The 13,856-nt window shown below is 35.7% G+C and overlaps 1 protein-coding gene and 1 long non-coding RNA gene across 2 annotated transcripts; one reads left to right on the forward strand and one right to left on the reverse strand.

Moving 5' to 3' along the window:
• Positions 1–4,914: 4,914 nt before the first annotated feature.
• LOC148864275 (uncharacterized) lies at positions 4,915–6,275 on the forward strand. Its single transcript, XR_016109077.1, has 3 exons — positions 4,915–5,330; positions 5,473–5,585; positions 6,017–6,275. It is a non-coding gene; the product is annotated as an uncharacterized LOC148864275 (long non-coding RNA).
• Positions 6,276–7,329: 1,054 nt separating this feature from the next.
• LOC148864276 (nascent polypeptide-associated complex subunit alpha-like protein 2) lies at positions 7,330–10,889 on the reverse strand. Its single transcript, XM_088974810.1, has 4 exons — positions 10,478–10,889; positions 10,275–10,371; positions 7,886–8,019; positions 7,330–7,795 (listed from the first exon to the last, which is right to left on the reverse strand). Exons 1-4 carry the CDS (start codon positions 10,748–10,750, stop codon positions 7,445–7,447), a joined length of 855 nt encoding a protein of 284 aa, XP_088830936.1. The 5' UTR covers positions 10,751–10,889; the 3' UTR covers positions 7,330–7,444.
• Between the last annotated feature and the right edge of the window lie 2,967 nt (positions 10,890–13,856).

Raw genomic sequence — 13,856 nt, forward strand, 5'->3', positions numbered from 1 at the left:
CATTGTTGGTAGGGGTGAGCAGAATTTGGTTAAAACCGAAGAACCAAATTGAAATTCTGGTTTTGGCTTAATTGGTTCGGTTTAATTAGTTTTTGATTCGGTTTCGGTTGCCAAAATCGGTTTTTTTATATTTCGGTTTTCGGTTTCACTTATCATGGTTCACAAATTGATTAACCGAAAAACCAATTTATTTTTAAAATTATATAATTTTTTTAATATTGTTGATAGTTGATACGTAGAGCGATGCATACCCCGCATAGGACTTAATGGAAAGTGGAAGCTGCTCAACCCAATACAAAGAAACTTAAATGTCATTATAAAGTTTAACTAAAAAGGGAAAACTAAAAAGATTAAGAAAAAAAAACCTTTACAAGCTTTCCTTTTCTTCTTAAGCACGTCAGTCTCTACCCACTAGAGTCTAGTCTATAGAGACCTTTTCTTCCTGAGCACGCCAATCTCTACTCTCTAGAGTCTAGTCCATAGAGTCTACTCTCTAAGAGTCTAGTCTATACTCTCTAAACTCTAACCCTTTCCTTTTCGTCTTATTCTTCTCTTCCTCAAACGCTCCAAACCTCAATCTCTCAAACTTTCAAAGAATCCAAGTCTCCTAAGTCTTAATCGTCTTAGAGTGAAGAGTGAAGACTGCGGACAGACCATGAACGAGAGAGGTTGCAACCTGCAACCATCTTCAGAGATTATTTATTTTGATTGGGGTGGATTTCTATTTCGGTTTTTAACCAAAATAACAGAATAAAATTTTGGTTCGATTTGATCGATTTCAACCAATTTCATTTTTGGTTCAGTTTTAGCCTATGATAAATCAGTTGTAAAAATTTCAGTTTTTTCGATTCGGTTTTGAACTGAACAAACCAAATGTTCACTCCTAGTTGTTGGTTCGTTCAAATCTGTTTTTGGCTCCGCCATAGCATTGGCACAGCTCTTCAAATCTCAAAGTAAAGACAATGAACAATGTCTTTTTACAATGGTAGTTTTGATATTTTAAAAGTTTTAAGTGACACATGTCAACACGTGATACAGATAACGACAAACTATTAATGGTAGGACCTATTAGACACATTACGAAGTTCAGGGATTGAGTTACACAACCCCTAAAGTTCATGGTACTGATCTGAAATTTTTCCTATAAAATTTATTACAAAATATGGGATAGATGCAGATGAACATAGTGGCATATGGTTTCAAACTTGATATGAAATGGGTACGCTTTCCAATGGGAATTTTTTTCTCATTACCAATTCTAACAATAAACCAGAATCATTTTATTTGAAAACAGATTGTTTCTCAGAACAAGAACACAAAGCATGTTATTGTTTTTGTATGTGTTTTTTGTTCTCAATTGTTTGGAAGAATGAAAATTTGTTTTTATTTTAAAAAACATAATTTTAATGGTTTCAAAAACAACTATATTTTTGGAAAAAAAACATCTTTTCACTACCCGACATAATGGCTAAGGTATTTTATCTCCCAACATAGAAATTGCCATCCGTAGTGTAGCCATGAATTTTTTTTTTTTTTTTTTCTAGTGGGGTCATATTAAAGCTTCATAAATATCAAGAAGCATTTTTCTTCTACATTTTTAACTACCTAAGTTGCAGTTCATACAGGCCTTTGTGCCCGCTTAGGAGGGCTTCACACAGTGACTTCTGGTGTTGTATGAGACAAGAAAGTCACAAAGTCATGAAGCCCTATTCAATAACAATCTGTGAAACAAAAATTAAGCTTTGGGCCCAAAATTTGACTTTCTGTTAAACCTATCCTAGCTTTTAGGTAGCTTCTCATACGTGACTTAGCTCAATCATTGCATAAGCTCTCTCAAATGGGCTTTTTATAGGCATGCTCATGGTTCAGTTAACCGAAAGGTGGAACTTTTTTAACTGAAGGGATACCACTAGTTTTTGGAAAATCGAATATAATATATTATATATTATTTGGTTCAATTAATCACTGATTTTTCTATTGGTTAACCAAAACCAAACCTTTACCTTCAGTTTTTCTAAAATAATGAACCAACCAGTTCGGCTAACCAGATTATTCAGTTTGATTCCATTGATCTGGTTTGGTTTCTCGGTATTTTTGGTTTTTAATGATCACCCCAAGCATTTTACAAATGTAGTCTAAAAATTAAAGTCCAAATCAAAATCCATAGGGCCCGTTTGGTTCATGGTCAGAATTGGAATCGAAATTGAAATCCTTCGAAATTGGAATCGGAATGGTCCATTCCCATAGTCTATTTGGCTCAGACAGGAATGGGAATGTGAATTAAAACCACCAGGAATGGGACTTCATTCCCAAGGGCGGGGCAGGGAATGGCCATTCTCTCAAATGGGGGAGTGCCATTCCAGCAGGAATGGGAATGGGATTCCGGTTCCACCCAACCAAATAGTTAGAACTGGAATAGCCCATTCCGATCCCTATTCTAGACACCTATTCCCACAAACCAAACAGGGTCTTAGATAAGGTGCCGTTTGATTGCACTCTTTAGATGTCAAGTTCCGAAAAGTTTGTTTTTCAAACACCTTGCTTTGTTTGTTATTACCTCTTATTACAAATCTCAAATTGGATTTCAGATCTTAATTTCTTAGAGGTGGACAGACCTAATTCAGTGGTGCATAAAAGACATAAATACTCTTAAAGAAATTTTAATATTACATATTTTTGTCCTTTCATGTAAATCCAATCAAGCAATCACTGTGAACTAAACGAAGCTCCATCGCCACCACCACCACTGCACTCTCTCTCTCTCTCTCTCTCTCTCTCTCTCTCTCTCTCTCTCTCTCTCTCTCTCTCTCTCTCCAGTGGCGATGGTTCTTCTCTCTCGCCCTCGCTCTCTCTCCGCCCTGTCTTCCGCCACTGCCACAATAGTTCACTTGCTCTCTCAATCTCCCTCTCTTCGCCCTATCTTCCGCCACCGCCGCTACAACTTGTAGCGACGGCTCTCTCTCTCTCTCCCCCTATCTTTCCACTCTCACTCTCGCTCTCTCTCTCTCTCTCTCTCTCTCTCCCTCCCTCCCGTCTTCCCATCACCACCACCACCGCTACAAGTTGCAACGGCGGCTCTCTTCCCCTGTCTTCTCTCTTGCCTCCCCCCTCTCTCTCTATCTTCCATCGCAATTTTTATTAATTATTAATTATTTTATTATTTTATTTTTATTAAACATTATTTATTTATTATTAAATTTATTTATGTTATTTATTATTTATTAAATATTTTTAATAAGTAGTAATTTTTAATTATTTTATTAATCTTTAAAAATTATTTTAATTTTTATTTGTAAAAATTATTAATTATTAATTATTTTAATATTTTTATAGTCATTAATAATTTTAAAATTTTAATTGTTTCATTTATTAATTAATGATTAATAATTTATTGTTTTTTATTTGTATCGTTTCAATATTATTTTAAGGTTGAAAAATATTTTTTATGAGATAATGTAAATTGAACTCAACATTTTCAAATAAAATGCTCTAGGGGTAAAATAGTAAAATCAGTAAATTTTAGATGGTAAAGAGTTGATCCAACACAAATAAACTTATGGATTCAGATCCTCTAAAAAGTAAAAAATCAATTATGCCTCTTTTCATATTTCAAACACTTTTAATATCTTTTTAACTTTTCAGATATGAATTTTCAGATTTATCAAATGCCACCTAAGACTGCATTTGGCATTCCTTATTTTAAGGACTATCTCCTTTTTGTTAAAAACTCAGGGGATGTTTGGAATCGTGGCCGTTTTTCAAAAAAAATGGTGTCATGTCGGATCCACATAGGCGTTTCAACAAACGCCCATGTATCTCATTGTTTGGTTCAGCCGATTATTAAAAAATCGGGTATGCATCGAAAATCGGGACCCCACCGATAATTTGGCATTTCATGCATCAGTGAACCATTTCCCCCAACGGTTGACTGATGTATTTCCTATGTGGTGCTTACCTGTCAACACACATGAAAAACGGTGATGAAAATCACCTTACCAAACAGCATAGTATATTACTCATTGCCTACGTGGCAGAAGCGATTTTTTTTATGAAAAATTGGTCTTAAAAGCATTAACGTTTTTTCATGAAAATCGGTCCCAAAAAATGCCCACACTTCCAAACACCATGTCAATGTTTATAGGGATATTTTAATTGAGTGAGAATGTGGTAAGTCACGTTGGAATTTTAAGGCTGTATTGGGAAATTAATAATGCGTAAAATATTTACAATGTGAATGTTACTGTATGAATGTTACTGGAAAGTAACTCCGTTCATAAGCGCAATCAAGGCCCCTTCCCTTCAACGAGGCAATCCAGTTCTCGTACCCATATGAATGTTACTATACCTATCCACACCACACTACAGCTGTTAATTAGATAGACATAAATAGTAATATTAAAATATTTACAATGTGATGTGGGGTGAGAATTCTGTTTATTCGGTTAAAAATTGAATTGAATAAATTAAAATTTTAAAAAATAAACTAAAAAATTAAAAACGAATTGAATTAATCAAACCGTTTTGATTAAAAACAGAAAAGGCCGAACCAATAAAATCAAAATTGAAATTTTTGATTCAATGTTTTGGTTTTAACCGAATAATGCTTACCCCTACGTGTGGGCAGACTTGAGTTCTTGTAAGTAAGAGATCAAAACCATGGTTTTCAAAACCAGACCGGAAAACCGGTAACTGATCAGCCCCCGAGACCGGTTATATTAAAAACAATTGAAAATATCAAAAAACCACTGACTCGGGTGGTCGGACCGCTAAACTGTTTGACCCGGGCAGTGATTCGCGGGTTACTAGTTTTTATTTTTAATGTTTTAAATAAAATAAACAAAAAAAACATTACCTTCTATATCCCCAACCCAGTTCGAATTAGTCCCTTCAGCTTTAGGACTAGAACCCATTTTTGTTCTAACCCTTCCCGAGTTCCCTCCTCTCAACCCTCACACCCAATCGACCACCTGCGGGCTGCGGCGGCCAGCACCTCCAGCGTCCAACGGCGATTAACGATGACCGGAGATGGCGAGTTTACAGTATTTAGAGTTGCGGCAACCAGCACTTGCAGGGTAAGAGTTGTGGCGGCCAGAACTTGTAGCAGATGTCCGGCAAGTTTGCAACGACGGGCGGGGAGTTTGCATTGGCAGTAACACCACCATTGGACATTGCGATTATGCAAGTTGGAGCAGCACTTGCAGCGGCAACTGGCCTGCGACCAAGCCCAAGCCCATTGTCACACCACCATTAACATTCTAGAGTGAATGCTCCTATTTCTCCCCTTTTATTTTGATGCCAGGGGAATCTATCCCTAGGAATCTTGATTTTAGGTAAGGATTTTTACATTTTAGGATTTAACATTCTAGTCTAAAGATGGAACTCCAAATGCAAGTAGAAATGGTATGTTGTTTTTGGTGATGCTCTGTTATAATTTTTTTTTTTCTTTTTCTTTTGATATTCTGATTTCTCTAGCGAGTAAAAGGCTTCGTGATGATGATGATTGGGCTAGTTCTTGATTCAATTTCAGCGTAGATGATCTCAGCATGGAAGAGCTCCTTGCCTTACAAATCCCAACTTCTCAAGAGGTGAACTCATTCCTATTTTTATCAGCATATGGAGATGACTTTGTTTTATTCATGCATCCATACTTTCTAGAGTTTTTTTTCTGTATTTTTGAAATTTTCTGTTATATTTCTGTAATTTTTTTATTTTTTATGTTTTTTCTGTATTTTTTGGAATTTGTCTGTATTTTATTTTTATATTTTCTGTGTTTTGTACCGTATTATTTTTTATTTAGATAGTTTTATTTTCTGTATTTTTTCTGTTTTTATTTAATTTTATGTTATTTTATTATTTATAAATATTTTTTATTTTTAATTTATTTATAACGTCAAGGGTCGAACCGTTGAGATCCCCTGACCGGTTCTGTTTCCGATTCGTTTTTAAGAACCATGATCCACACATCAATGACAATTCAGATCTCCTGCTAACATGAATCCTACCCACATCTATCCAGAGGACACTATGCATTGGGCACATCTCCCCATGAATGGTAATACGCAATTACGTGAGATATTCTGAATGTGCGGCCACAGCTTAAACAACTGGCAACCCTGCTACTGGTAGCAAAGTTGTAGTGGGTAATAACTGTCTATAGACGGATTTACTACTAACAGGGCCACAAAACCCTACAGCCTCACATCTCAAACTTGTATGTTGCCAATTGCCAATTGCCATTGATTGTCATTTGTAATTCAAAAAATAAAAAATCTTTCAAAATGTGGAGGTTTTCATCATTTGAGAGAGAGATTAAAAGAGAGACTATCTGTATACGTTCCACCAGCACCAGGCCAATATATTAGAAATTGGACGTTCAGGAGTTGGAAGGAGCTACCACCTACCACTGCCGCCTGTCGGGCTGTTTAATGCACAGTGCGCAGTGCAGTTGAGTTGCACACCTAATCCTCTGCATTCAACCAAGCATTCAGACGTTCACTACATCAGAGACCAGTCGCCACGTACCAAAAGTCACAAATTCGAAGAATAAAGAGGCGATAGAGATTTGAGAAAGTGAGAGTAGAGAGATTGAGAGACTGAGATGGGCATGATTGGGGAGCATCGAAAAACAAAGAGAGATCACAGATCTAAGAGACTGACGAAGGATTGCCAACACGACGGATCAGCAATAGGAAAAATCCTAGATCTAGGGATTTTGAGCTTGGCCTTGGCTTCTTTCAGAAACAATAGGAAAAAGCCAATCGATTCATTTGGTCTTGGTCAAATTATGGTGTATTATTTGGGCTTGGCAGCTTGGGCATGTAGGACCGATTGACAGAGGGGAAAGGAAATGAAATAAAAAATAATAATAAATTATAATATAAAAACTATATATATATATATACCGATCAGTTTAATTAACCACCGGTTTTTTTGATAGGTTAACTAAAAATGAAATCTATCCTTAGATTTTTTTTAAGAAAAACAAACCAGATTTTAAAGCGCGATTTATTCAACTCGGATCGGTTTTTTATGGACAACCATATGTAGATGTTGTGTTCGAACCTCCTACTCCTACCCACACATCACTGTGGGTAGATGTTCCCAATGTACAACTGGATTGCTCGTTGACGTTACATAGCAAGGCAGCAAGCAGGCGGGATTGATGTCATGATACCACTCTGTCACATAAAGGAGGGAAAACACTTTCCAAAAAGATTTGTTTCAAAGTCAAGGGTGAGTTTGCTTGCACCTTCACAAGTGACCGACTACTATAAAAAAAAACCACCCACGTACCAACCTACTATAATGGTTGAAAGATGAAAATAACTCTAGATGAAAAGATAATAATAATAATAATAAATTGAGTAGTTATGTTCATGTTCAAAATCTTATATCAATAGATGAAAGATGAAGACTATCAATGAATCCGCCACCAGACCTACCTCTAGGTAGTGAGTTCCATAATAGCACTCACTATATCTCCATTATGAGTCTTGAGAGCCTTAACAGCCTTGCTCCTTGAAACTCCAGCCTGTGTCATCACCAAATCAATGTCTCGAGGCTCCACGCCAGTCTCATCAACCTCCTCCTCTTCTTCGTCAGCCTGTGCAGCACCTGCAACTGCAGCTACGTCTGGTTTGGCCATCACTGACCCCATGTCTGGCATCCTGAACTGTTGGGCAGCCTGTGTCTGCAGCTGAGAACTCAAATCCTCGATCTTTGCCTCTCCGAATATTACGTAGGTCTCAGAATTGGGGCTCTTGAACACATCAGGTTTTGAGACAACAAACAGAATCTGAAGGGCTCCACCAAATAAAAAAGTACTGCTAATTAGACATCAAATCTCATAGTCTAAATGACAACAAAATGCTTGACAAGGACTCACATTCTTTGTTCTCTTGATGGTAACCCTGGTAACACCTGTAACAGGTTTCATTCCTAGCTTCAACATTGCCTTACGGCTCTTTTTCTCACTTCTGCTTTGTTTTGAGCTCTCATTCGCACCTGCACCTTGCTCTCCTATCAATAACAGTTCAAGATAAGAAATTGAACCATTAAAAGATTAGAGATAGAAAGAACAAATAGAGTAAAAACAAAAGGCTATAGAATAGAGTCATCCTTGAAGAACAGACATCATGAATTCTTTACAGAGACCAGCATCAACAATTCAACATACACACACACAGAGCAAAAAGACAAGGATGGTTACTACACGTGTTCAGAGATGATAATGCAGCAAACCGTTCTGCAGTAAGAGTTCAAGTATTACAACTTTGACAACAGAACAAAAGTTCTATTCGATTCATAAGGACAATTTTATTTCATCTTATTTTTTTGAAGGAAAACAAGAATTGAGCAAAATATCTCCATAGAAAAATTAGCACCATCAAGGTCATCAAAGTACACGTAGTTAAAGCCAAAATAAGTAGCATAGATGGATAAAATTTCCTCCAGGTGATACATAGTCATTAAATCTTCTTGGAGAATTAAGAACTACCCAATCAAGCAATCATGGCTCAGTTAGCCTCAAACTTAAGCCCGGCCATTCTTGGGAATTAGCATTTCAGGCTTCAGGGCCAAAAAACAAAGATTGTTATATGATTTTATTGAACAAGAGTTGAAAACCCATAAATGAGCTTCAGCCTCACTGTCAATACAGATTTCTTATATATAGATCAAAAGGAGTTCAATCAGAAATCTATAAATTTTTCAGAAAATTGAGTTATCAATAACCTTTTGAAATTAGAACTTTCATTAATTGTCAGGGCTCAGGAGGCATATATCTGTGTCCTTGTAGGTAACTGATAAAAGCCACTTTGCAGTTCATAGAAGAAGAGGGGGATAGAACAAAAACAGGCAATAATGCAGTTAAAATTTGTGTTAAAATTTCAAGAACCATCCTGGTATCCTCGGATCAAATGATTCAAATCACATCAAGCTCCTAAAAATGGTAAGTTGTTTATCAATTTTTTTTCTATTTTTGGCAGGGACATGAATTCCACATTCTCATTGATTCACAAGAGGCATGAACTAATATCATGTCAAGGAAAAGTTAAGGATTTCAGATACTTTAGCCTATTAGTGGTGGAAAGAGCATTTGCAAGTAATAGATAAGGGGTATGCTTTTGATTGCAACCCTCCAGGATTCACCAGGAAAAATCATACCAAGGTGACCCACTTATAATGGAAATCAAGAAACAGCAATGGGTATATGAGAGATCTGAGGATTCATTTGAGAAGTGATGGTTGTTAGTTGATTGGTTACTATTTAGTTGAATGCTAAAAGCCTAGAATTAGTTCTTTTATAAACTATTCTATAAAATAATTCTTAGTTTATCATATATTCTCTTTATTACTTATAAACTTTAATTAATCTTTTTTTTTCGTGGCTTATGCAGCAACTACACCTTTAGCCTTTTAAAACCTTGTATTCAACCCATCACATTCCCTTGTACTTATTGACATCCAAAGAATACCACCAATGAAATAGAAATAACCCAACAAAAAAGAAGACAAACTTCACTTAGGAAGGTGGGAAGTGAACTGCAAATGGAAAGATAAAATAAGCAAGGAAATACTAGCAATCGTGTATTGAATCAAATTAAATTAAACTATTAGGTGAATACAAGAGGTCGGTAGTGGAACTCAAATGTACACCAAGAATGCTAAATGCAACAATGAAGAGAAAAAAGATGAGTCCATTATCACCAAGAAGAAATAGTGTGAAACAATGTCCACTCAGTTTATAGTTTTAATCAAAAAGTTAGTTCTCTCAACTAGCGCTTAAACATGTTGTTAGCCAATCCAATAACTGGAACAGCATCCTCAGAACTCTAATCCTGAAACACATTAATCCCAATCCTAATTCCTAATAGCATTATAACCTAAAATAAAAATTAAAATAAAAAAAAAAACCTTGACGTACAAAGTAAAATTCGGCAGAGGAGAATCTCTACTACTAGGCCATCATTTGATTCATCGACAAAAGAAAACTTCGATCTCAAGTAATGAATAGCAATCTCACGGGCATGGCAACAGACACATTTAAACATAGAGAGAGTACAGAGAAAACAGAGAAACGGAGATTAACAGACAAAACCCTCAAACAGAGACAGTTCACATTAGGGTTAGGACAAGCAAATCTAAAAAGACGTAAGATGAGAAACCCTAGAATCAGAAAAAACTGAAAAAAGTAATAAAAAGAGTAAAGATGAATAATATTGAAAACTAAAACCCCAAATAAACAATTAGGTGGGGAGGGCAAGGAAGTGTACCTTCGGGACCATCTTCCTTCTCATCATCGTCGTCATCGTCATCGTCGTCATCTTCCTCCTCATCGTCTTTAACATCCTCGACGATGGGCTCGTCTTTCTGCCAAACAAGGGAAATGGAGAAACGACGAAATAAACAAACAAAAGCAAATGCGAAACAGGAATACGAGCATATTTATGGCTTTTAGGCGCAACGTATGTATTACCGCCTCAACTTTCTTCTGTTGCTGGTCCTTGAGGGAGGCGAGTTGCTCCTCCCCTTCCACAACGGGGCCTGGCATCCTCCGCTTGAACGCAGGGACGAAGAAGAAAGAATGAAGATAGGTTGATGCGAGTGTCTGTGCGTCCACAGAAGAATCAAGCCGAGCTCCTTCCTTCTCGTGCCTTGTGTTACTCTCTCTGGGGATAACCCCATAACATTGTATATATACCATAGGGCATCCAAACAGTGAGGGTACATCAGATATAATACTCCGCATTAGAAGAAACGTATTATCAAATCTAGACCGTCTATTCCATGGACTGCCTTTTGTCCCAAGAAATGGGTTCTAGAAATCAAAGCCGTTCAATTAGAAGCCATTTTTGGCCTGTTTCTAAGGCGTCTAGCACTACAAGTATGGATGGATGCTCGTTGGGGAATTGGGATTGATAGTGAGAGAGCTTCCCTTTCACTCCTTTTCCCGACGTTCACGTGGAAGCTTTCGGTGCCCCATTTGGAAAGCCCATAAGGAATGTGGGCTATGCTAGAATAGCCCGTGGCCAGGCCCGGCATGGCCCATTGACAAAGCCAGCCCACTAAGAATATAGTCGTTTACGTAAATACCCCCCCCCCCAAGGAGTAGTAAACAGGGGAGGTAATTGTGTATTTTGACTGGGCGAGGAAAAATAACAATAATGCCCCCTAGCAATTATATATTAGCTAGTTTGATGGGTATTTTTTCAGTGATCATTAACTTTATGAAAAACCAAAATATTCCACCCAACAACTCTAATAAATACCCTTATACTCCTTCATTCTTATTACACCAATTCCCATACTCTCGTATACTCATATACTCTTTGATATTCTCTCTCTCTCTTAGACTCTATTAATCTCTTGTTCCCTATTCCTAATTCTCAACTTTATCCACAAGAAAAAGGCTAAGTCAAGTATATTAATTTGTGGTTTGGGAGGCTTAGAAGCTTCATCAGTTGAAATCAAGTTTAGATTCTGAATCGCGAACAAGGTAATTTACAATTAATTTTCATTTTTTAGGGTTTTAATACTACAAATTTTTTAAAATGCTTGGCTCCACTTAAAATCCCTTTCCCAACATGTGTGGGCTTTCGAAGATGTATAGTCACAATACGATAGCATCAATATCAATATGGGTGCTATGGTTCTATAGCTGATGTTTCTGTCGGAATCACCCCTAGTACTGCTACTAGGGGTCTAAGTGAAAAGAAAAAAAACCAACCCAATCTCGGATATGTTTACCATAAAAACTCTTCAAAGCAAGGAAAAATAGTTGCTTGTATGAAAATGTAAAAGTGATTTTAGTTATAGCATCAAGCGTGGTATTGGCCATTTGTATAGACATATATGCTAATCATCTAAAAAATAAATATAATCAAAGTCAAACACAAATTGGACATGGGTTTTGGTAATTTTGAATATTCCCAAGAAAAATAAGAGAAGAATTAGCTAAGTATGTTGTACATGTTGAATAACCGTTTTATTAACTTTAGACCCTAGGCTAGAAAGATATTTACAATAATCATTAAATTCCAAATTTAAAAAATTTCTAGAAATACAATTGGAGCAAATGCTTTAAAAAAAATGTATTCATATAAACAAAATTTAATTTCTACTTTGTCAATTCTTAATTCTAAAACTTCACTTATTGGACTTCAAAATATAATATTAGTTATATTTGTGTTACAAGGCATTTTATTGAAAAAAATTGGCTTTTACAAAAAAATAAAAAAATTAAGTTTTACAAGATTTGAATGGCCACATAGTGGCCAAACAATTGCTCCTAGTATATTACTTTACATACTTATGAAATTGAAAAGAAATTTTTTTTATTAGTTTTGATAATGCTAATAAAAATGATTCAATAATAAATATTTTAAAATCTCAATTAGTTGTGACAAATCTTAAATTTATGTGTACAAGATGCTTTAAAAATCATTTCTACTCACATTTCTAAAATTAGAAATTGTATTATATATCTTAGAAGCTCAAGAACAAGAAAACACTACAAGAAAATTAAGTTTCAGTGACGAACAAAAACCGTCACTATAGATAAAAAAAAATCCATCACTAAAAGGTCTATAGTGACGAACAGTCAACGAAATTATGTTCGTCACTATAGGCGGCGTCACTATAACATATGGTGACGAATTTAAAAATCCGCCACTAATGTATAACCTTTAGTGACGATTTAATTCATCACCATTTCGTTTTACTTTAGTAACGAATATTGTGTCCGCCACTAAAATTTATTTATAGTGACAAATATGCTTGTCATTGTTTCAATATGTTTTAGTGACAAACATCTTGTGCTCGTTACTAAAAATTAAATGTTCATCATGTATAGTGATGAAGTTTTTAATATCTGTCACTATTGTAAAATATGGTGACAATCACTTTTGTCACTATTATCTAATGGAAAACAAATTGTAACGGATTGTCCGTCACTATATATTTATATATAGTGATGGAATTTTTAAAATGTCACTATTAAATAATATAGTGATGATTATTTTTGTCACTATTAACATATTAAAAATATAATTGTGACAAAATTTCCGTCACTATATATAATGTATAGTGACAGAATTTTTAAAATATGTCACTATTATATAATATAGAGAAAATTGTTTTTGTCACTATTAGCCCTTAATCTGAAGGACAATTCTACAAATTAAAGTAATATAAACACCTAGTTTGCAACATACATCCATAATGGTTGCCACAATCTTCCACTACAAACAAATAACAATTACTTGTTCTTGGGTTGGTACAAAGCATGAGGTACCAGCCAAAAGCAATATTAAAACTTAGAAAAGGAAGTCATTCGAATTCATGGTAGTATTTATTTCAACCAATGCTTGCATTTCAACAATCAAGGTGCAAACAATTTAGTATTTCAAATGGAAAAAATAGAATAATTTGATATGTAAAGGCAATCTAAAAGATCATTTGTTGCACAATCCTAACTTCATACTTGAGGTGTGAACCCTAAACACCAATAGGTCCTAAAAATAAGGCAATCATAGCCCCATGGCCAATGTCCATAGAAATAGCAACCCTAGTACTTAAGAAAGTTGATATGTTTACATGGACTCTTAAGATCATGAAGCCTTTCCATATAGTGGGGGAGATAGATATAGAAAGAGAGAGAGAGAGAGAGAGACACTACAAGAAAATCGATCTAAGTCGATATTGCCGACTTTGTTCTATGGCAACGGTCTTCAGTCTGCCCCCTAAACCTCTGCCGGCTTAGGTCAAGACTGTCAGCTTTGATGCAAAAGACTGCCGCCTTAAGTGGCCAATTCAAATTGCTCTAAAGCGGCAATCACACCAAGCCGCTGGCGGTT

The sequence above is a fragment of the Nelumbo lutea genome, chromosome 3 (assembly GCF_056320005.1).
Source record: "Nelumbo lutea isolate HS-2025 chromosome 3, American lotus-T2T, whole genome shotgun sequence".
NCBI classification, from domain to species: domain Eukaryota; kingdom Viridiplantae; phylum Streptophyta; class Magnoliopsida; order Proteales; family Nelumbonaceae; genus Nelumbo; species Nelumbo lutea.

Bases quoted from the DNA above. Each gene is read 5' to 3' on its own strand.
- LOC148864276 (XM_088974810.1), bottom strand. From the start codon at position 10,750: ATGCGGAGTATTATATCTGATGTACCCTCACTGTTTGGATGCCCTATG. The intron at 8,020-10,274 runs GTACACTTCCTT...TGTTATTGATAG, and splicing joins GAAGGAAGATGGTCCCGAAG to GAGAGCAAGGTGCAGGTGCG. The intron at 7,796-7,885 runs GTGAGTCCTTGT...GGAGCCCTTCAG, and splicing joins CCATCAAGAGAACAAAGAAT to ATTCTGTTTGTTGTCTCAAA.